Raw genomic sequence first — 22,260 nt, 5'->3', positions numbered from 1 at the left:
AGGCGGGCATTTGCAAGAGACGCAATGCACACATTAAAACTAACCCGGGGCGTAGTTTGCTTAGTAGCGCTACGCATAGCTACATGAAGTGCACTTCTCACTACGCGAGCTCCGTAGTGAGGTAGGGAAAATGCTGTTCGCACTGATTGCGCAGTGCCGGATGCTTGTCCGCACTGTTCAATCATTGCAAACGGCATCTTGCACAGTGCAAGCGGTCGTTTTCTGCCGCTCAAGTAGATTTGTACTCGAGCTGCAGTTTTCTCAATGCAGACTGGTAGTTTCTCATCGCGAGCGGTTGCGAGCATACGCGACCACTCGCAATGAGAAACCTGCTCTTCCCACGTTGAGAATCTTGCCGTGAGGTTTATTTTCCACACTCACGATCGACAACTTGATGTTGCTGATTGCGAACGAGGGAAAAGTCTCGCCAGGATGTCATTTTGCCTGCTCGTGGTCGCCAACTTGACGTTGAGGACTTTGAGCAAGCAAAAAATGCCCGCTACGCTACGCGTTTTTGCACTGTACTATGTGCAATTCGCGTAGCGTGTAGTTGCTCAAACTACGCAAGCTACGCAAGCGTAGTGTAGTCCTACGCACAGGGTTAATTAAAACAAGTGCCGCTCTGCCCTGCAGCCGAGTAGCAGATGAAAAGCACAGGGCATCAGCGCACCCTGAGCCCTCCCCAACTGCTCACAGCGATTGCCTGTGTGAAGAGCTGTAAAAAAAACAAGCATTTGCAATACAATCGGTCTCGCCTTTGGGGCCTTGTATGTATTTAGCTATGCAGAACATTTACCTGGGTGTTGAAACATCTACTATTCTTTAACATGTAGGGAAAGTAAGCACCAAACTGCATGACACGCCAGGTACGGGAACACAAGGAGAGAAATATTGCCTTTCAGAGGGAAATGGTATAGACCAACACTCTATGGCCTTCAGTGGTCATAGCACCGAAAATACAAGATTTGAAATACATTTTAATGTTTTCGGGTGCTCGTGGAAGACAATTTCTATGGACTGGAATCTAGAGAATGCTAAAGTGATACTGTTTTTTTACTGACCTCTGCTGGTCATTTTCTATCAAGAAAGTTAAATAGAGGCAGTTGCCAGAAAAATTAAAAAAGGAAGTCCCTCAGCAGAAAGCAATTCTGGTATTTTACTGACCTCTGCTGGTCGTTTTCTATCAAGACAGTTAAATAGAGGCAGTTGAACAGAAAAAAAAGTCCTTAAGTGGAAGCAGACAAGTCCTAGGGCTCATCTCCAGAACCCATAAAGTACATACACATATAAGTATATACCAAAGTATAAAAATATATACTAAAGTATATACAAGAGGTCTCGAATGCCCAACCTAAAAATCCTGAACAGAAAGCAAAAAAGAACAGGTGCCACAGAGTGAAACCTGAATAGTCCAATTTCTGTTTAGGTGTGGCTGAGCTGAGCTCTGCAGTTTACTTGAGTATACCTCAAGACCTCTAACTCGATGCACTCCCCAAGACCTTTGCTTTGTTTAAAATATGTAATTAATTGCCTTAATTTAAGATGTCGAGTCTTTCGTGGAATCTCTTTCAATAGTCACATTGTTAGCCTGTGATAGAATGGCAATAACTTTTTAATGTCCTAGAGATACTTGTCGTGACAATTTGATATAAAATGTAATATGTGCATTCATTTAAAACTAATGTAGCGTCTCAAAACTCCGGATGTAGCACAGCAGGTGCAATAGCACCAGGTGCAAAGGGCATGAGAGGCCCACTTCATCTCAGTTAGTGTCTTTTTTTCCTAACAAACAACAATTTCCTCTCTTGGATAAAGACATATATTACCCTTGCTTCGCCACTGCTCAAAACATTTCGGAAAGAAAATCAACACTCTGAATTGAGCAAAGTGAAACCAGGAAACCCAGGGTCAGTCTCAGCTTCTCTGCTTGATCAACTGTGTGTTCCTAGGCAAATACTTTATTCCACTGTACCTCCTTTTACTCCATAATCACATTTCAGTGCACCTTAAAATACATCAGTTCAGGTTTATTAGTTCTACAAAACTCCCTATTGGATTTGGAGCAATAAATTATAATGTTGGTCTGTGATAGCAACTTAGGCAATATATAGGGTATACTTCACAAATGACTTGCCTCTTGGTTCACCAATGGCATTGTCGTCAGCAAATGCGATAGAGAAGGGCTTGAACCTTAATAAATTCATGTTTAGAAGCTATTACTTCTAAAAAAATGACACTAATCATTTCATCTAATTTACTAAAGTAAAACGCTTCCTTGTGCTAAATAGATACACATTTATGAATTTGGAAATCTCCTTATTATATAATAAATGGCATTTGTAGCAATCTTTATATTTCAGCTATGTTGATTATGTTGATTAGTACGATGGGGTGGAAAGAGCATAGTGCTGGAAGCATCTAAAGCATGGAACATACTGCCTCCCTCTATAAAAACAGCACCCAGTCTCCTAGCTTTCAGGAAAGTGGTAAAGACCTGGTTGTTCAGGTCCTGGTAACTTCTGCGGACCTGTGACATTTCCGAGCCTGAATTGAATAGCGCTTAGACGCCTCTGGGCAGTAATGCGCTATACAAATCTCGTTAACATAACATGGCTTGGCTCTGTGCTCGTCTCCGACTCAGCTTTCCATATTAATTTGCTGGCTTGACCGCCTCTACTATATAAACATCTGTGAATACCTCTCTTTTATATATCTTGTTATTGATTTCCCTGTTTTTGAGAATCTGCTCTCTTGCTGTTACTCTGTAGATACTAAACGTAGTTCCAGCATTGGTGCATATCCCAGGCCTTGCGGGGAAGCTGTTTCAACCAGAAAAAGAGCTACTGAAGTTCATCAGGGAGTCTGCTGAGGAGCACAAGGCGACGCGGGATCCTTCGGTGGTACGGGACTTCATTGACGCTTATCTAGAAGAAATTGAAAAGGTAAGAGGTGGGCATAAGTCCAAAGAAAGTACTTGTGTGAAATGTTAGAGTTGGAGGAAGATATCTCTTACCACTACCTTCATACATTCATCAATCTAAAATCCAGCCAGATCTAGCACAGGCGATTCTCTAAGGCCTTACCTATGCCATTACTCACCTTTCATATTCCAGTCCATGAGTAAGTCCAGGAACCTCTGCACTATCTTTGCAAGGCATACATACGCTCAACCACTTATTTTATATGGCATCGCGGAGTTGCTGCACGGAATCCCATGTCGGTCAATGGCAGCCGTTTGACAGAGCTCAGTCTGCATAATGATAATCATAATCATAATAATAACACCAATAATTATAATAGCAATACTAATACAACAACTACTACTAATAGAATTATTATCACTATTATTATAATAATAATCATCATCCTACTAATACCAATACTAATAATATTATCAATACTACTACCACCACCACCACGACTACTACTACTACTACTACAACGAATATAATGATAATAATAATAGTAGTAACAACAATAATAATAACAATATTTATCATTATTAACTTTATCACCGCGTCGGACATTCCGCCGGGTTGAGGCCGAATCCAACGCGTGTGCAGATCGGACGGCCCCACGCCCACCATGACGTCGGACGGCCGGGGGCCGCCCGATGCATCGAAGAGGTTATTATCACCATTATAATATCAACACTAATAAAAATAGCAATACTGCTACCATTGCTATTATTACTAATAGAACTGTAATATTAATGATAGCAAGACTACTATTAATAATGAGTTTTATAATTATTAATATTATTATTACTACTATCATCCTATTCATTATTATTTTCCTATCAATAAATGCAGTGCATTGTGGTATAGCAATAAAATCTGTTCCATTAACTTATTTTGACTTTATCTTATATTTATATTATCATTATTACAAGTTTTTTTTTTTTTTATAAATGTCTTTATTCGATTTTTTCCCCCCCCCCCACATTTTTCTGTTACAACCATAGCATTTTTGAAAGTTACAAAGAGTTTTCACCCATGTGCAGATTTGCTTTTTAGAAGGTTATACATATACAGAAAATAAAAGAACAATAAATAAACTGCATCATGTATTACATGCTTTTCGCCTGTGCAAATTTCACAAATAACACAAGATGATCAAGGAAACATATTTTTTAACTCTTTCCACTCTTCCATTGATCAATGGGAAACCATATCCTACCCCCCAAGGCTCTTGCCTTTTTGCCTTTCCTATCGTATATAGCCCTCTCTAAATTATAAGTAGAGAGTAACCTTGCCATCCAGATCTGAAACGACGGAGCTGACTTCTCTTTCCAAGCTTTAGCAACAATTATCCTAAATACTGCTGTCACGATAAATAGGAATTCTGGATATATGATATTTTCTCCAATACTTATACCCAACATTATCAGTTCATCAGTAAGTTTGGATTTAATTCCCAATGACTTTTCCAAAAACTCCTCTATTGCCAGTTTTAAGGTGTATAATTGCGGGCATTGTGCAAACATGTGTGTGATGTTGGCACCTGTTGCATTGCAACGCGGACATGTTATTCCAGTGGTTCCCCCCCATTGGGCAATTCTAGCAGGTGTGTGATATAGTGAATAAATTGTTTTATAATGTTGAGTTTGTAATGTAGCTGAGCATAAAATGGAGCGGCCAAGGTCTAATGAGGTTTGCAGATCTTCCGGGCGGGCTCTCACTTGTTCGCCCCATTTGTTACTATATCTCTCTCTGTCGTCTGTTTTAAGGACCTGCAGTTCAGCGTACAGCTGCCTAATTGAACACATTAAGCTGCTTCCCAAAAAGTCCATTATCCTACAACTTGTCATCCCTCTTGTGCCCCCTAGTTTTGTGTGAAAGAAGCTCCGCACTTGTAAATATTTAAAAAAGCTATTCCCTGCTATTTTATATTTATACTGTATATCTTGGAACATTAGAAACCCTCCTCCTATGTCCATTAAGTCTCCCAGTTTCTTAATCCCTTTTTCATTCCACTCTTTCATGACTGTGTCCCTGAAGATTTCTAATGGGAGATCCTTATTCAAGTATAGCCTCAGATATCTGTTATATCTCCCAAGCCCCAATTTTTTCTTTACTGCTCTCCAAACTTTGTAGATTGCGCTCAGGGTCTTGAATCTTGTGTGTTTGAAGTAGGCATAGTCTATAGTTGTTACTAAGGCATTCTCTGCCGCCTTTCCCAAGAGTGCTTCATAAACATTACCTGAATATGCTCTCTCATCCTGTTGTACACTTCCACCTAGTAAACCTTTGGAATATTGGAGTGCTGACGCCCAGTAGTAAAATTTAAAATCGGGTGCACCCCAGCCTCCCCTCTGTCGTGGTAGTGTCAAAAAGCGGTATGCCCTACGTGTCTTTCCCTGTGCCCAAATTAATTTATTTATTGTTGATTCTATTCTGTTGAACCAAATCGCTTCAAAATATAGTGGAATTGCTCTAAACAAATATAAAAATTTAGGAAAGGTAACCATTTTAATATAATTAATTCGGCCCATGAGAGTCAAGTGTAGGTTATTAACCCTCTCCATATTACTTTTAACCTTTCCAAGCAGGGGTTCCATATTTATCTCCACTAATTTCTCTAACTCTGCAGTCACCCTAACCCCCAAATACCTTGCCTCCGGAGTTACTCTTGTGTCTGTAAATGCAGTGTATCTGTTCTGCACCACTTGTGTCTTTCCCCTATTTATTAGGTACCCGGATACCTTGCCAAACTTCTTCGCCTCCTGTTCTATTTCTTCCAATGATTCCTCTGGTGTTGGTGTTATGACAGCCACGTCATCTGCATATGCGAATAATTTGTATTCTTTCTCATGCAGTATAACTGGAGTGATCCCCATATTTTGCGTAAGTCTTCTTAAAAAGGGGTCCAAGTATATCGCAAACAGTAGGGGTGAGACTGGGCATCCCTGCCTAGTCCCCCGTCTAATCTGTACCGTATTGGAATAGGATCTATTAATACGTATCCGAGCACTAGGATGTTTGTAAAGTGCCTGGATTGCTGTTATGTATCCTCTGCCTATACCAGCCCACTCCAAAGCCTTCCATAGGTATGCCCAGGAGACCCAAAAGCTTTCTCGGCATCCAGAAATATAGCCGCAACAGGGTCTCCTGAGGCCTCTGCAGCGTCTAAGATAGTGATTAGCTGCCTAGTGTGTTGGGTAGTTCCTTTCCCAGGTATGAAGCCATGTTGTGTAGGAGAAACCACTCTTTCTATTACCTTGCTCAACCTATTAGCCAGAGCTTTGGAAAATATTTTTGCGTCAGCGTTCAGCAGTGTTATCGGCCTATAGGAGCCTGGTTCGGTAGGGGGCTTGTCTTTCTTCAGGATCACTATTATGTCCGCGCCCGCCCATGACTGAGGGACTATTCTGCCCCCCTGTGCCAAGCAACAGATTGCCCAAATATCCTTAGCTACCACATCCCAGAATGTTTTATAGAATTCTACAGGAATTTGATCTTGACCGGTTGCTTTCCCGGATGGTAAACTGAATATCGCCTCTTTTATCTCCTGGACTGTTAATTGTGCATCTAGCTTGTCCCTTTCTTCAATACTCAACCCCTCCTGTGGACCTTGCCTAAGATATTCCCAGCTTTCTGCCTCTATGTTGTCATTAGTAGTGTCTTGCTCATATAACACCTCATAAAACCTTCTGAATACCTCCTGAATCTCCCCCCCTTTATTGACAATTGCCCCTGTAGAATCCTTAATTTCTTTTATCTCACCTGCTGCTAACGTTTGCCTAGTTCTGACTGCGAGCAAGTGGCCGACCCTCTCATTGAATTCGTAACATTTCTCTTTTTTTGCTAAGTAGTTCCTTGCTTTTTTCTGTGCCAGGGAAGCCCCCGTTTCTGCCCTCTGCACTTCCATGGCCACCAAGATCTGATCAATGGGATCTTTCCTGCCTATTGCTTCCACTAACGTTCTTTCCAAACCCATCAGAGTTCTGATCTCCTCTTCCACCTTATCTTTTTCCTGCTTGCGTCTTAGCAGAGTATAGCTTAGTGTCTCTCCCCTCACCCCTGCTTTAAAGCTGTCCCACACCATGTCTGCTGAAGCTGAGTATCTATTCATGTCCCAAAATTGCGTTATCCATTCTTGCATTCTAATAATATATTCCTCCTCCTTCAACAACCCTCTCTCAAACGTCCATGTTGAATTTATCCTTTCTGTTTTTTGGAGCACTGCTAAGCTTAGGACCAGCGGATTGTGGTCTGACATTATTCTGGGGAGACGTTCTATCTTAGCTCTGTCAACAAGTGAACTAGAAATAAAAAAATAATCCAGCCTGGCTATTGTTTGATGAGGAGCTGAATAAAAAGTACTACCTGTACCTAAAGGATTGAGTTCCGCCCATGCGTCCACCAATGCGTTATGGTAAGCCAGATTTTGTACAGCTTTGAGCACCTTCTTTTTCCTCCCTTGATATCTGCCCCCCTTCGCATTTATTAGGCCGTTCAAGCCATTAATGTTAAAATCCCCGCAGCAGATCACAGGCTCTGGCCACACTGCTAATTCGTTGTCAATAAATTCGAATAGTTCAGGCTCGTCCTCATTTGACCCATACAGAGAGGCCAGTGTACATCTTCCTGCGGCGGTCTCTATATCTAACAATAACCATCTCCCATCATGATCTCCCTTTTTCTTTATGATTTTTGCGATGCCTTTTCTAGCCAAAACTGCCACTCCCTTGTTTCTCCCATCTTGTCCCGTATAAGCCAGAACCTCAAATCCCATTTGATCCAAAATAAATTTGTCCTTAACTGCCACATGTGTTTCCTGTAAACATATTATATCAATTCTCCAATATCGCAGCAATGCAGAAAGTTTCTGTCTTTTCTCCTTATTATTTAGACCACAGACATTGATCGTCATTATCCTAAATGCCATATGTTAAATTTTGCTTTTACCAACACCTCTACAGCTAGCTTAATTTTAACACAACAATTTCTTTCTATTTCCTTATAGACTTTACAAATCTGCACCGTGTTATACCACCAACTTTCACCAGTGTCTTCCTCCCTACCCCCCCCCTTAACCCCCCTCCACCCTGACTGCTGCCCCACCCCCCTTGTGACAGGCAAATAGGTCACTCCTGACCTATGCGTGTCCACTGAGCGATGTAGCGTCGCGCCCCCTCTCCTCCCCTCTTACCTAATGCTGTTCTTAGCTGTCAGGCTTAAAGATTTACCCAGCACTTATACATCCATTATATGTGTTTTATGTGCCTATTACCCCCCTTTTTTTCCTGTCTATTTCCTTCTGGCTCCCCCTTGCTCTTTTAGCTCTGCCAAGAATTCCCCTGCTTTTATCTCCGAAAAAAACATTCTTGTGCGGCCTCCAGAGATAACCTTTAACTTTGCTGGGAACATTAGATAGGCCTCCGCCCCTTGCGTCTGAAATGCGGTAATCAATTGCCTGAGCCGCCAACGCCTCTCCACTGTTATATGGCAGAAGTCAGGTCTAGCAAAAAATGTTATTCCTTCGACCGTTTTTTTGGAGTCAGGCCTGGCTTTTTCCATTAGTTCTTGCCTTGCCAGGAAGTTACCAAAAAATACTAGCATGGCCCTTGGGAGAGCCCCTGAGCCCTCTTTATGATTTTTTCTTGCAAAGATCGGGAATCTATGGGCTCTCTGCACTTCTTGTTCCCAGTTCCATGGCACCTCCGGAAAGGCCCCCTTTAGTAACTTAATGACAAAGCCTCTAGGGTCTTGCCCCTCCATCCCTTCCTCTATTCCAAGGAGTCTGGCATTGTTGCGCCTCTGGCGGTTCTCCAAATCCTCCACCTTCCACTGTAAGTCCTCCACCATTTTAGTCTGTTCCTCTCTGGATGACTGCCAGTCAGTTACCTCATCCTCCAATCTTCCAGTCCTTTCTTCGACTCCTATAACCCTCTCCTCCACTTCCTCAAATTTTTTATTTATTTTCCTGATTGACGCTTGAATTTTTTTTGTATCATGCCTGGCCCTCCGACTTTCCGCCCTAGCCTCCATTTGCATCTGCTTTAATATGGTGAACATTATGTCCAATTTCCCGCCATCATTTTGAATTTCATGTTCATCCTCCTTATAGGTATTGGAGGTAGCGGAATAATCCCATACAAGCTTCCTATGAGTGCCTTTATGTGAGCTCAGGGGGGAGCCTATCCTTCTGGATGCCATTTTGCGCCTTTTTTGCATGTCTCTCCCCCTGGAGCTATCACTTTCCCCAGAGCTCGAGCATGACCCTGCAGAGTCCCTCTCTTCTTCACTGCTTGCCAGCGTTGATTCAGATTCCTCAGGGACTGAGAAGTACGCCGTGTCCTCTCCCAGCACAGCCTTATCTTTCTTTTGGGCTTGAGCCTGCTCCTCTCGTATTTCTGCCTCCACTTCTATGAGGGCCTCAAGCATTTGCCCTGTGTTCGTCATCCCTGCCCCTCCATCAGCCTCTCTCACCTCCTTTAGCGCGTCCCGGTCATCCTGCTTCTCCTGCGCCGGGTTGTGCACAACGCTGTCTGCCTGAGCCGCTGCAGGACGTTCCGCGGGAAGCTTGAGCTCTGTAATTGCTGGTTGCCTGGCAACGCCACCGCTTGCGTCCTCGAGGACGCTTAGACCAACTCCGGCAGGCGGCGTGAATGCTGTGCTTAGCGAGGTTGCCATAGCAGCTCCTGACGCCTCTGTGATAGCCTTGGCGCTGAAGACCTCTGACACTGACGGCTGCCGATACACGGTATCGTTTTTCTTCTTTTCCACTGTATCCCGCGTCGCCGGGATATTGATGGCAGCTCGTGGGTCTTTGCTTTGTCCGACCGCCTTCTCCTTTTCGCTAGCTTTTTCCAATTTGCGCATTTGCGCTTTCGTTAGCGCGGAGACTGTGGGGGTTGCTCTTCTGTTGGTAAATGGCGCTTTTGTTTTCGGGATAGTACCCGTTCTTCCTGCTTCTTTCTGCAGTGTCTCTTTGTTTGCTACACCGAGTGTGGGTAACTGTTGCTGCTGTTTGTTTTTGCCACGGGTCGCCATTTCTGCCATCTCTACCACAGACATTTTGAGGAACTTGATATATAATATCTTTGTCGTCTCCAAAATACGTGTGAGGCCAACAGCTCCGCCGTGAAGTAATCTCACATAGAAGCCTCCTACTTGTTGAATCCAGGATACGGGTTGCATATTGCTTGCATTCTGCTTGCTTTCACAACTCCATTCAGGCCTGAGTTTGTGCTTAGGTCGGAGAGGGGTCTGAGTGCGACTTACTCCTACAGCGCCTCAGCGGCCATCTTGCCCCACTCATCACATTATTACAAGTTTGTAATGGTTTTTCCTATCATTAGTAGTAGAAGGAGACTTATTAAGGATTTGTGCATATGTTAATATGTTTTGGTATTTCTAAAGCGCACACCTAGCCGGCTAGAATTGCGTGCTGTGCAGGGGGCAACCTCATGCAGGGATACCTGGTGAGGAGGGGGCAGAAGAGAAGGCAAGGCTAGAGGAAGGGGTGAGAAGTCAACCTTTTTAGGGTAGTGTTCCTTGAAGAGGTAAGTTTTCAGTTTGTACCTGATTTGTAGGAAGGTTGGTGCTGTTTGGATGGCAGGGGTGATATTGTTCTAGATCCTGATGGTGTAGGCTGAGACAATTTATTTTTGACCTACTGACAGTGTTGTCGCCAGTGCTTAATTTGTACAAAAATGTGGGGGTCATTAGGATGGCGGTCCTTCCGCCATCACACTGGAAATTCCCACTGCCAAATTAGGATGCCGGTGGGAATCCCAATCTTTCCGCGGCGGACGGAAAGTCCATCCTTTTCCACCCGCCTTGTGGAACCAAAACACAGGGCAGCTTTGCGGTGGTGCCTTGCAGGCACCACCATAGGGATTACGATATCCCTTTCCGTCTGTCTTTTCGCTGCGGTCATCCCACTGTCAAAAAACATGCAGGTGCTGGATTTGGGGGCCCGTTGTGGCCCCCTCTGTGTTGGGGAGTGCACTGGGGGTATCCATGGTACCCCCCCCTGCATTTTCATGCACTAAGTGGCAGGCACCACGTGATGCCTGTGAGAAGTTGGCCTGGTATATGATGCTCACTAGTTCTAGTGATCACCTTGTACCATGCCAAGCAACCCTTATGGTGGAGGATGTAAAGTCAACCTTATAGACAAGCTATCCTAGAGGTAGCATGGACTAAGCAGTCTTAGGCTAAACTCTGTAAAGGCATGTGAAGCAAGCTGTTTTACCATACACAATCCCCTTGAATACCAAATGAAAGGACACCACACAGATATATATTGAAAATATATATAGATTTATTTCTACAAATATACCGTATACTTTTTATGAGCACAGAAGCAAATGTGTTAAAACAAAACACAGTTTAAATATACAAAAGTTGCACGAATATGGATGAGCCCTAGGGGCCACCTAAACCATATACAAAAATAGTGGTATAAGAACCACTATGGGGAAAGTGAAGAGGCCTAGGGAATCGCTGGAGCTGTTCGGGACTAGCAGTGATGAAGTCGGGAAAGGCCCGCGGGACTCGGGTGCAGTGCTTAAAGCGCACGCATGCACCAATGCAATGTCAATGGTGCGTAAAAGTTATAAAGTTAGTGTTTTAGGAACCTTCCGATGGACCTACAAGGACAAAACTTTAGACACAGGCACTAGAGGTGTACACCAGTGTGGGAACACCGGCGTTGCTGAGTTACCTCACCCACAGGAAGCGGGTGCACAGGTGCGAAGTAGTGTCGGGTTTCGTCACGCAGGTCGATGGTGCTTGGAGCTGAAGATGCTGCAGGCGGGTCGTCGTGAAGAGTTACGGTGGATCCAAGGGTGGATCTGAAGAGGTGAAGACCTGAAAGCAGAGGGGACAATGTTCAAAGTCACTAGCCAGTGACTACCGTGGAACCAGGAAGGAACCAGGCAATGTCGGGTGCAAACAGGCGATGAGGTGAAGATTGTCTCTGCAGCCACATGGACACAAAGAAGTCAAGGACATCCAGGAGTCGATCACGAGCTGTGCCATGTAGGCTGTCGCTGATGGCGGTGTCGGCAACTTGATTGGAGCAAACAGGCCTTGGCTAAAGCAAGCCACGCAGGAAGTGATTCAAGCTTCTCACTCGGACCAGCAAGGTCAGAGCGGGTGCTCCTTTTCAGGGGAGCAAGGGCCAGTCTGGAGCAACCAGACCAGCGGTGTACATTGTAGTTTTCATCGCCAAGATGGCCGCTAGCCACGTGGCAAGTGGCCAGGATGGCGCGCCGAGTGGCACAGTGCAAAAGGGCACCACGCAGATCGTGAAGATGCTGGGGGGCTGATCTTCGATGCAAGGGCTGCTCGAGGTTGGTGCTTCTCAAACCCCAAAGCACAGCATCGAGGGTGCCTCGGGTGCTGCGCAGTCAGCTTCTCGGGGGTCTTTCAAGAGGTCCTGTCCCACGTCTCTCGGTGCCTCCACGGGTTTCTTCTTTTCAGGGACTGTGGATCGGGCTGTGAGATGTCTGGGAGTCTGGGTCTTGTCAGGCTCTGGGCTCGGGCTCCGGCAGGAGGCGGCGGCAAAGCAGACGTCCAGTTGCTGGTTGGTGCCTGTATTCACAGGGTGGTCACTCCTTGGCCACAAGGGAGATTCTCTTCAGTCTTCTGTGCAGCAGAATGTCGAAGTCCAGTTTTCTTCTTATTTCAAGTCGAGTTCAGGATGATCTGAAGTCTCAGGACACAGCTCCTACTCTTATTCCAATTCTAGGGGCCGGATACCCTGCTAGGTCCCTCCTCTGGGTGGGACCAGGAAGGGGGGCGGTTACACTCCCTTTCCTTTGTCCAGCTTCGCGCCAGGACTGGGGCTGGAAAGCCCCAGCACCGGTTTGAACTGGCAAATGCACGGGGACACCTTGTGTGCCCCAGGCATGTCTGATTCTATTCAGCCCTGTCCTACCCAATACACAAAATCCTGTCTGGGGTGGTGCTAGCACCTCCCAAGGCAGGAAACCCTTTGTCCAAGCTGCCCTCGCTGGAAGGACTCCCAGCAGCAGGAGGTCAGACTTGTGTCTGTGGTGGCAGCATCCATTTTGTGATGCTGAGGCTCTGTTTAACTTTAACCGGGGTTCAGGTTAGGTACATATCGTGTCCCTCTAAAAGGGTGGAATGCTACCCCCGTCGCCAGAACTGGCGAGGGGGTAGTATTCCAATTCATATGACACCTTACTCGACATGTTTTGATAAAGCCAAACCAAAGATAGCATTTAACCGCGAGGATTATAATGCACTTAAGAGTATATGGTATGGCAGTATCATGAAACAGCTAAAGGACATGATTCCGAAAGCTGCAGACAGGCTCAGCTCATGCCAGAGCACTATCTCACATATTTTCAAGCACTCTGCCTCCAGGATTGATGAGGCCTTCCATAGGAGTGGCTGATAGGAACATATGTGTCCATTTTGGATTAGGTATAGGCATACTACACCTAAGTAAGGGGTGGTTACACCGACTTACCCCAGCTGAGTGATCAGCCAGTTGTGTCAAATATGGAGGCCAGGCCAGGGGTGGCACAATACGTGCTGCAGTCCCTGGTAGGCCTTGGAAGCACCTATGCCCTGGGTACCTAGGTACACTGTTACAGGGGCCAATAAGGTGAACCAATTCCAATTGTGTATGTACCTAAGGTACATGGAGTCCATTTTAAGGAGAGAGCAATTAGCCTGGGGCCATGAATAGCAGGATCCCAGGCCAACTAAAGTAAAAAACCAGCTAAACACCAGGCAAAAAGTTTGGGGGTAACCATAGTCAGATATCCACCTTCCTACACAACCCCCCCCCCCCCAAACGAAAGGAGATATGGCTATCCTTGACCAGGTAAGCCTATGTTGCCTAAGTGGCCATATAAGGAAGTACCAGCTCTGGCTTGGTTACCCCCTGTCTCATGGTCCACTAAGCAATCCCTCACCCTAAGGGTATCTGAGGGTCTCCACCATAGGGAATCTCTACCTGTGGTGTGTCTTGGCAAAGTTAAAGGCTGATGTTGAGATGGAGTACTGAAGTGAGATTCCTCTGTAGGACTCAGCTTCCTCCAATCACCTTCCACCATGTAGGCCTTTCTTTCTTTGACTGAGTTGCACTGTGCTCTCAGGGTCAACCTCTGGCTACCTAAAGCTGGAGGCTGGATCCCCTTGGTTGGCTTACTGGAGGGACAGTTCAGGTTTGGGCCCTTTGGGTCCCAGGTTTGGCTGAACCCAACAGAATCCATCTGTGGAAGGTCCCTAACTAATTTTAATGGGGATCCCTCAGGAGTTTTTAAAGTTTTCACCTGGCTAGGGCTGCTAGCTTCTGTGCCCCTAATCTGTTGATGTGGGTGCTTTCTTTGACAGGGGGCCCTTTGGGGCTCACTGTCCTTCTTGTCCCCTGCAGCCCTGGGCTGACTAAGGCAAGGTAGAGAGGGGCAGGATACCTGCTCCAGACTGGGTCCCACCTGAGAAGGGTCCACTGACATCAGAGACTCTGTCAGGCTAGGCCTGACCTCCTCTGGGGCAGTTCCTTCATCAGGGGTAAGATCAGTTCCCTGAGAAGGCTGATCCTTTCCTAAAGTCTGGTGGGAGGGAGATTTCTCTTCCTCCTCAATGCTCTCTGTTTGTGTGGAGTGATCCATCTTTTCAGGCTTCACAACACATGTATCAGTTTGAGTTTGGGCTCTGGCCATCACAGCCCCACCAACCTTTTCAGGAGGAGACTCAGTTTGGGTATGGGCTGTTACCATCACAGCCCTGCTAATCTTTTCAGGAGGGAAGTTAGCTAAAGATGGGGCTGGGGTTTGCTCAGCCCTACCAACCTTTTCAGGAAGGACATCTTGGATTGGGGCTGTAGCCATCACAGCCCCACTAACTTTTCCATGGAGATTTACCATTCTAGAATGGGTTTGTTGTTCAACCTCAGCCCAGGCTGAGATTTCTAAATCATTCCCCAGTAGACAATCTACAGGCAAGTTTGGGGACACTGCCACTCTCGTTGGGCCAGTGACTCCTCCCCAGCTGAGATTTACCACTGCTATGGGATGATTTTTCTGAACTCCATCAATGTTTGTCACCTGGTTTGTGGCACCAGATAAAAGTTGCCTAGAGGGGACTAGATTCTCAGTCACCATGGTGATACTAGCCCCTGTGTCTCTGTAGGCCTCAACTTTCAAACCATTGATGAGGGGTTCTTGTCTATACTTGCTCAAAGTATTTGGGCAATCAGTGAAATTGGCAAACCCCATGCCAGTCTCATAGACAAGATCAGTTGGGGACCTGGTTAGGCCAGAGTTCACCTGTGTTCCAAAGGTAAACCCACCCAAATTCTTGGGGGTGCTCCCACCACCTGGGGAGCCACTGCTAACAGTGACAGGAGGTGTTGGAGCTTTACCTGGAGGTATATTTTCCTTATTACTATTCTTTGGACAGCAGGTGTCTGTTTTCCAATGGCCAACCTGCTTACAGTTATGGCAGTAAGGCTTTTTCTGTGTAGAGGAAGTGTCTTGGGACCCACCCCCATCCTTGAAGTTTTGGGGCCCTGGAGAAGTTTTCTCTTTGGTTTTATCCCCACCTTTCTCTTGAGGCTTGGTAGTCTCTTTCTTTTGGTCACCACCCTGGTTCTTAGGCCTGATCCTGGTTCTGAACCATTTGTCTGCCCTCTTACCCAATTCTTGTATAGAGGTCAGATCAGAGTCCACCAGGTGCTGATGTAGAAGCTGATTTTGACAATTACTTAAGATTTGCTCTCTCATAATTACATTTTAGAATCCTGTATAGTCTGTAACCTTACTTCCCAGCAACCAGCCCTCCAGAGCCTTAGTGGCACATTCAACAAATTCAGACCAGTCCTGAGTCTGTGTCTTCTGGGTATCTCTGAACATTAACCTGTACTGTTCAGTGGTTAAGCCTAACCCATCAATCAGAGCACTCTTCAGGACCAGGTAGTTTCTAGAATCCCCATCACTAACTGTGAGGAGTCTGTCTCGGCCTCTACCTTCAAAGGAGAGCCACAAGATTGCTGCCCACTGATCCTGAGGGACCTGCTGTACTTTGCAGGCTCTCTCAAGTGCAGTCATCCATTTGTGGATATCATCCCCAACTTTGTAGGGGGGCACAATCTTACTCAGGTTTCTATTGTCATAGGAACTGTCTTTATCCTTAGGGATAGTGCTGCCACCAGTGGATCCTAATCCACTCTCTCTAGGCTGCCTTGCTCTAGCAAGTTTCTCTTTGGCCAGGGCAACTTCTAATTCTTGCTTCTGGATCCTAAGTTCAGCCTCTCTCATTTTGGCCTCATGTTCCCTTCTCTGAGGGCTAGTCAACTCCCTTCTGGAGTGACCATGAGAACCTCTAGAAGCTTGGGAGTTATTGGATTCACCTGAGTGATTCCTCCTCCTCCTGGGCTCCTGGTTAAGTCCATTTGGGGGTCTGAATGGGTTGGACCCACCTTCAGTCCCAAATAAGCTTAAGTTAGCCTGGTTAAGCCTGCTGACTAACACCTGGCTATTTCTCTCATCATCAGACCCACTTTCTTCCTCCTCTTCCTCCTTTTCCTCATCCTCAGGCTGAATATCTCCAGTGTTCTGGTCTTCCTCATCTATCTGGATGACAGGGGCAGGGGCATCCGTGTTTTCTTCTTCAGAAGGAGAGCCTCCATCTCCAGTCCCTGAGGGGCCTGGTTTGGAGGTCTTTAGAGCTTCAGGCCGGTCTAAAAGCTCTCTGAGGTGACCTGCTGTAGGGGTAGGACCCGTTTTGATTCCTCTTAAGGAACACAGCTGCCTCAGTTCTTTAAAAGTAAAGATAGCAAATTTGGATGGTGCTCTTGGAGGGTCACTCTCAACAGAGATAGGTCCAGTGGATCCCTCTGCTCCAGATATTTCTCTAGTGTGGGTGGATATGTTGCAGTCTACCTACACTTGTGTTTTCCTACAAAACCTATCTAGTAGTTGTAGTCAGGGTGTGCTACTCCCTATCCTCTACAACAACTAAGTTCAGTAGAACTTAAGTATACTAGTCTTGTTTTAGTGTACCTATCAGGTACCTGTATGATCTTTCAAATGATACTCTCAAAGATTGTAATGGTAAAACAACAGCAAGCTCAAATCCCACCGCTGCCACCAATGTGAGAAGTTGGCCTGGTATATGATGCTCACTAGCTCTAGTGATCACCTTGTACCATGCCAAGCAACCCTTATGGTGGAGGTTGTAAAGTCAACCTTATAGACAAGCTATCCTAGGGGTAGCATGGACTAAGCAGTCTTAGGCTAAACTCTGTAAAGGCATGTGAAGCAAGCTGTTTTACCATACACAATCCCCTTGAATACCAAATGAAAGGACACCACACAGATATATATTGAAAATATATATAGATGTATTTCTACAAATATACCCTATACTCTTTATGAGCACAGAAGCAAATGCGTTAAAACAAAACACAGTTTAAATATACAAAAGTTGCACGAATATGGATGAGCCCTAGGGGCCACCTAAACCATATACAAAAATAGTGGTATAGGAACCACTATGGGGAAAGTGAAGAGGCCTAGGGCCTGGGGAATCGCTGGAGCTGTTCGGGACTAGCAGTGATGAAGTCGGGAAAGGCCAGCGGGACTCGGGTGCAGTGCTTAAAGCGCACGCATGCACCAATGCAATGTCAATGGTGCGTAAAAGTTATAAAGTTAGTGTTTTAAGAACCTTCCGATGGACCTACAAGGACAAAACTTTAGACACAGGCACTAGAGGTGTACACCAGTGTGGGAACACCGGCGTTGCTGAGTTACCTCACCCACAGGAAGCGGGTGCACAGGTGCGAAGTAGTGTCGGGTTTCGTCACGCAGGTCGATGGTGCTTGGAGCTGAAGATGCTGCAGGCGGGTCGTCGTGAAGAGTTCCGGTGGATCCAAGGGTGGATCTGAAGAGGTGAAGACCTGAAAGCAGAGGGGACAATGTTCAAAGTCACTAGCCAGTGACTACCGTGGACCAGGAAGGAACCAGGCAATGTCAGGTGCAAACAGGTGAAGATTGTCTCTGCAGCCACGTGGACACGAAGAGGTCAAGGACGTCCAGGAGTCGATAACGAGCTGTCCCACGTAGGTTGTCGCTGATGGCGGTGTCGGCAACTTGATTGGAGCAAACAGGCCTTGGCTAAAGCAAGCCACGCAGGAAGTGATTCAAGCTTCTCACTCGGACCAACAAGGTCAGAGCGGGTGCTCCTTTTCAGGGGAGCAAGGGCCAGTCTGGAGCAACCAGACCAGCAGTGTAAGTTGTAGTTTTCGTTGCCAAGATGGCCGCTAGCCACGTGGCAAGTGGCCGGGATGGCGCGTCGAGTGGCACAGTGCAAAAGGGCCCCACGCAGATCGTGAAGATGCTGGGGGCTGATCTTCGGTGCAAGGGCTGCTCGAGGTTGGTGCTTCTCAAACCCCAAAGCACAGTGTCGAGGGTGCCTCGGGTGCTGCGCAGAGAGCTTCTCGGGGGTCTTTCAAGAGGTCCGGTCCCACGTCTCTCGGTGCCTCCACGGGTCTCTTCTTTTCAGGGACTGTGGATCGGGCTGTGAGATGTCTGGGAGTCTGGGTCTTGTCAGGCTCTGGGCTCGGGCTCCGGCGGGAGGCGGCGGCAAAGCAGACGTCGAGTTGCTGGTTGGTGCCTGTATTCACAGGGTGGTCACTCCTTGGCCACAAGGGAGATTCTCTTCAGTCTTCTGTGCAGCAGAATGTCAAAGTCCAGTTTTCTTCTTATATCAAGTCGAGTTCAGGATGATCTGAAGTCTCAGGACACAGCTCCTACTCTTATTCCAATTCTAGGGGCCGGATCACCTGCTAGGTCCCTCCTCTGGGTGGGACCAGGAAGGGGGGCGGTTACACTCCCTTTCCTTTGTCCAGCTTCGCGCCAGGACTGGGGCTGGAAAGCCCCAGCACCGGTTTGTACTGGCAAATGCACAGGGACACCTTGTGTGCCCCAGGCATGTCTGATTCTATTCAGCCCTGTCCTACCCAATACACAAAATCCTGTCTGGGGTGGTGCTTGCCCCTCCCAAGGCAGGAAACCCTTTGTCCAAGCTGCCCTCGCTGGAAGGACTCCCAGCAGCAGGAGGTCAGACTTGTGTCTGTGGTGGCAGCATCCATTTTGTGATGCTGAGGCTCTGTTTAACTTTAACCGGGGTTCAGGTTAGGTACATGTCGTGTCCCTCTAAAAGGGTGGAATGCTACCCCCGTCGCCAGAACTGGCGAGGGGGTAGTATTCCAATTCGTATGACACCTTACTAGACATGTTTTGATAAAGCCAAACCAAAGATATCATTTAACCGCGAGGATTATAATGCACTTAAGAGTATATGGTATAGCAGTATCATGAAACAGCTAAAGGACATGGTTCCGAAAGCTGCAGACAGGCTCATCTCAAGCCAGAGCACTATCTCACATATTTCCAAGCACTCTGCCTCCAGGATTGATGAGGCCTTCCATAGGAGTGGCTGATAGGAACATATGTGTCCATTTTGGATTAGGTATAGGCATACTACACCTAAGTAAGGGGTGGTTACACCGACTTACCCCAGCTGAGTGATCAGCCAGTTGTGTCAAATATGGAGGCCAGGCCAGGGGTGGCACAATACGTGCTGCAGCCCCTGGTAGGCCTTGGAAGCACCTATGCCCTGGGTACCTGGGTACACTGTTACAGGGGCCAATAAGGTGAATCAATTCCAATTGTGTATGTACCTAAGGTACATGGAGTTCATTTTAAGGAGAGAGCAATTAGCCTGGGGCCCTGAATAGCAGGATCCCAGGCCAAATAAAGTCAAAAACCAGCTAAACACCAGGCAAAAAGTTTGGTGGTAACCATAGTCAGATATCCACCTTCCTACAATGCCTACCATGTAGTGCAGGGAAATGCAGTGCATGCCATTTTAACATTGCGTCCGGTGCTGCAGCCAGCAGCACCGTCCACAATGTGCAAAGCCCTGGATGCCCACGCCAGTATGGCGGGCGCATCCTAATTGCAGTGGTGTGACAGCTGCATGTCTTTTGGGCGGTCCCGAACACAGCAACGATGGCAGGCGGACTCAGGTCCTCCCGGCATCGTAATAACCCCCTAAGTGCCAGGGCTCTTGTGAGGAGGTAGCTGGCTCTCCTATTAGCACCGCCTGAACCAGAACCAACTACCAACCATGCAAGAAGAGGGGGGATGTGACATAATGGCCAAAGCAGCCGTCTTCGGAGCTGGGGAAACAGTTTTGAGTCTCGGGTCGGCTTAATATTCTGTGATCTCCCCGTGCCTCATAAATTATTGTGAAAGTGTCCTGAACTGGTGATTGTTAAGTAGTGATTGTGCAAAGTGCTGGTGCTAGTGATTAGGTGCTGAGCACTGGAAACCACCGGCTCAAATTAAGCACTGGTTTTCGATCCAATCTGGTGATTCGCCTGGTGTTCACCTACACATGTTATTGTTTTCTTACTAGGCAGCCTGGGGTCTTGGTGCAGAGGGCCTTGCAAGCGATACAGCTGCTCTTGAATATGATACAGGCTTGCAGAGGGAAACAGTGTATATCCATTAGCGCAAGGGTGATATGTTCGGATTTCTTCAGCCTGGCTGCTGCATGAAGGATGCTTTGGATGTTGTTGAGCAGGCTGTTGCCTTCATCTAGATGTGAGTGAGAGAGAGCTTGAACTACCATTCTGAAGTACTCTGCTTAGAGAAAAGGTTTCACTTTTATCAGGAGCAAGAGTTGGAACCTGGATGTTTTGACCTTCTTGATATTATGTTCTTTGAGTGTAAAAGTTAAAAAACGTTCCTATCTAGGGATTCTTTGTAACACACAGCTATTGGGGGATCCCTTGTTGGCCTTAGAGCTCAGCAAATGACTGGAGCCATGGAGACACTGTTTTGCTGTGCAGCAAAATTTGGCTATAAGCATATTAAAGAAATTACCACAATTTAAAAAGCTAAATGCCTCTCAGTTGCTACCTATGGGGCTGGAGTGTAGGGCTTTGGCAACTGTGGAAAGCTCCAATTAGTGGAGAATAATTTTATTAGAATGCTTTAGAGCACATCAACCTCGTTTTGCCACTCAGAACTGGGCCTGGAATACATTGTGGATCATATTGGACTTACCCCTTTGTGATTATGGTTGAAAATCTGAAGTATACCGAAGCTAGGTTTCTCAAGATGTTATGTATGGTGACTTGTAGAGTGCACGGCTGCCCCAGCAAAGGGACGTCCCGGCGCTGAAAACAGAAAACGGCACAGCTTGTAGCAAACAAGACAGCTTATAAAAGAGGGAAGAGGAATGTTTTCACAGCTTTACGGAATTACATTATTATTATGGATTGTCTTTCCATGGCCAATACTTAGAGGATCCACTCGCATGGTTATCTGCAACATGCATTTAGCAAATTGGGTGTAATAGAGTTTTTTAACGATTACTGTAATATGCCTCCTTAAGCAAAACTCTTAATAAAGTCTTCGTATTATTCAAGTGTCAGTGCTGGTCATAACCAGCCATCAAATCAGCGAAGTGCCTTGAGCATGGGCAACGTTAGTTTTTCTATTAATCAGATGCAACCTTATTTATATCTTCTTCTGGAGTCTCTACATAGATTTTATTAAACAAGATTTTGTTTGCGCACACTGCAGTTTCTGGTATATTTTCCCAATCAAGGTGGTTGGCATGACAACCTCCCGCCTTGCCCATGTAATAATGTTGCAAAACAATCTACTTTGCACTTTGTTTTGTGCACTGTACCCAATTTGGGGATACATATTTTTGCTTCCAACCCTTCCAACCAACCCTTGCTCGTATAGAGAATTTTAGTTATTTACTGTCTCTCTACTCTTTTGAGATCTGTGTTGCTGTTTTAATTGTTTTAAGAGGAACCCTCATAATAGGAAAACAATATGGATAAATGAGTGTATCAATTTGTAGCATATGCTATAATGCTTTTTGGCTTCTCAACTTATTTGCTACCACTTCCAATTGCTTCTATTGGATTTAGCAACCTTTAAACAAATTTGGATATTTAACTTAAATTATGTACCTTCATTCTGTGACATATTTTATTGAATGAGGTATATATGTGCTTTTATGATTTGCCTGTCAAATCGAATAAAGTGTATGATTGATTGATTGATTGAGGGTGAGGTTTGATTAGAGTGTGATTTCAAGGGATCTGGCCAATTCATCAATTGAGCTGCGAAGCCCATTAGGTTTCAGTGAAGGTGTGGTGTTGCTGGGAAACAGGAGGAATTAGGCGTTTGTGGGGTTTAGCATAAGGTAGTTTGTTAATATCCAGTTTTTAATGTGCTTT

General features: G+C 46.0%; 1 protein-coding gene across 1 annotated transcript in view; it reads left to right on the top strand.

Annotated features, from left to right (window-relative positions):
• LOC144753573 (cytochrome P450 2D15-like) overlaps positions 1–22,260 on the top strand; it is a 318,479-nt gene that overhangs the window by 199,588 nt on the left and 96,631 nt on the right. The window contains exon 5 of the mRNA XM_078641220.1: positions 2,769–2,942. Within this exon, the coding sequence (XP_078497346.1) occupies positions 2,769–2,942 (174 nt within the window). The remainder of the gene's footprint in view (positions 1–2,768; positions 2,943–22,260) is intronic.

This window comes from Lissotriton helveticus, chromosome 1_1, assembly GCF_964261635.1.
Source record: "Lissotriton helveticus chromosome 1_1, aLisHel1.1, whole genome shotgun sequence".
Classification (NCBI taxonomy): Eukaryota; Metazoa; Chordata; class Amphibia; order Caudata; family Salamandridae; genus Lissotriton; species Lissotriton helveticus.
This window is presented reverse-complemented; position numbering and strand designations above follow the sequence as displayed.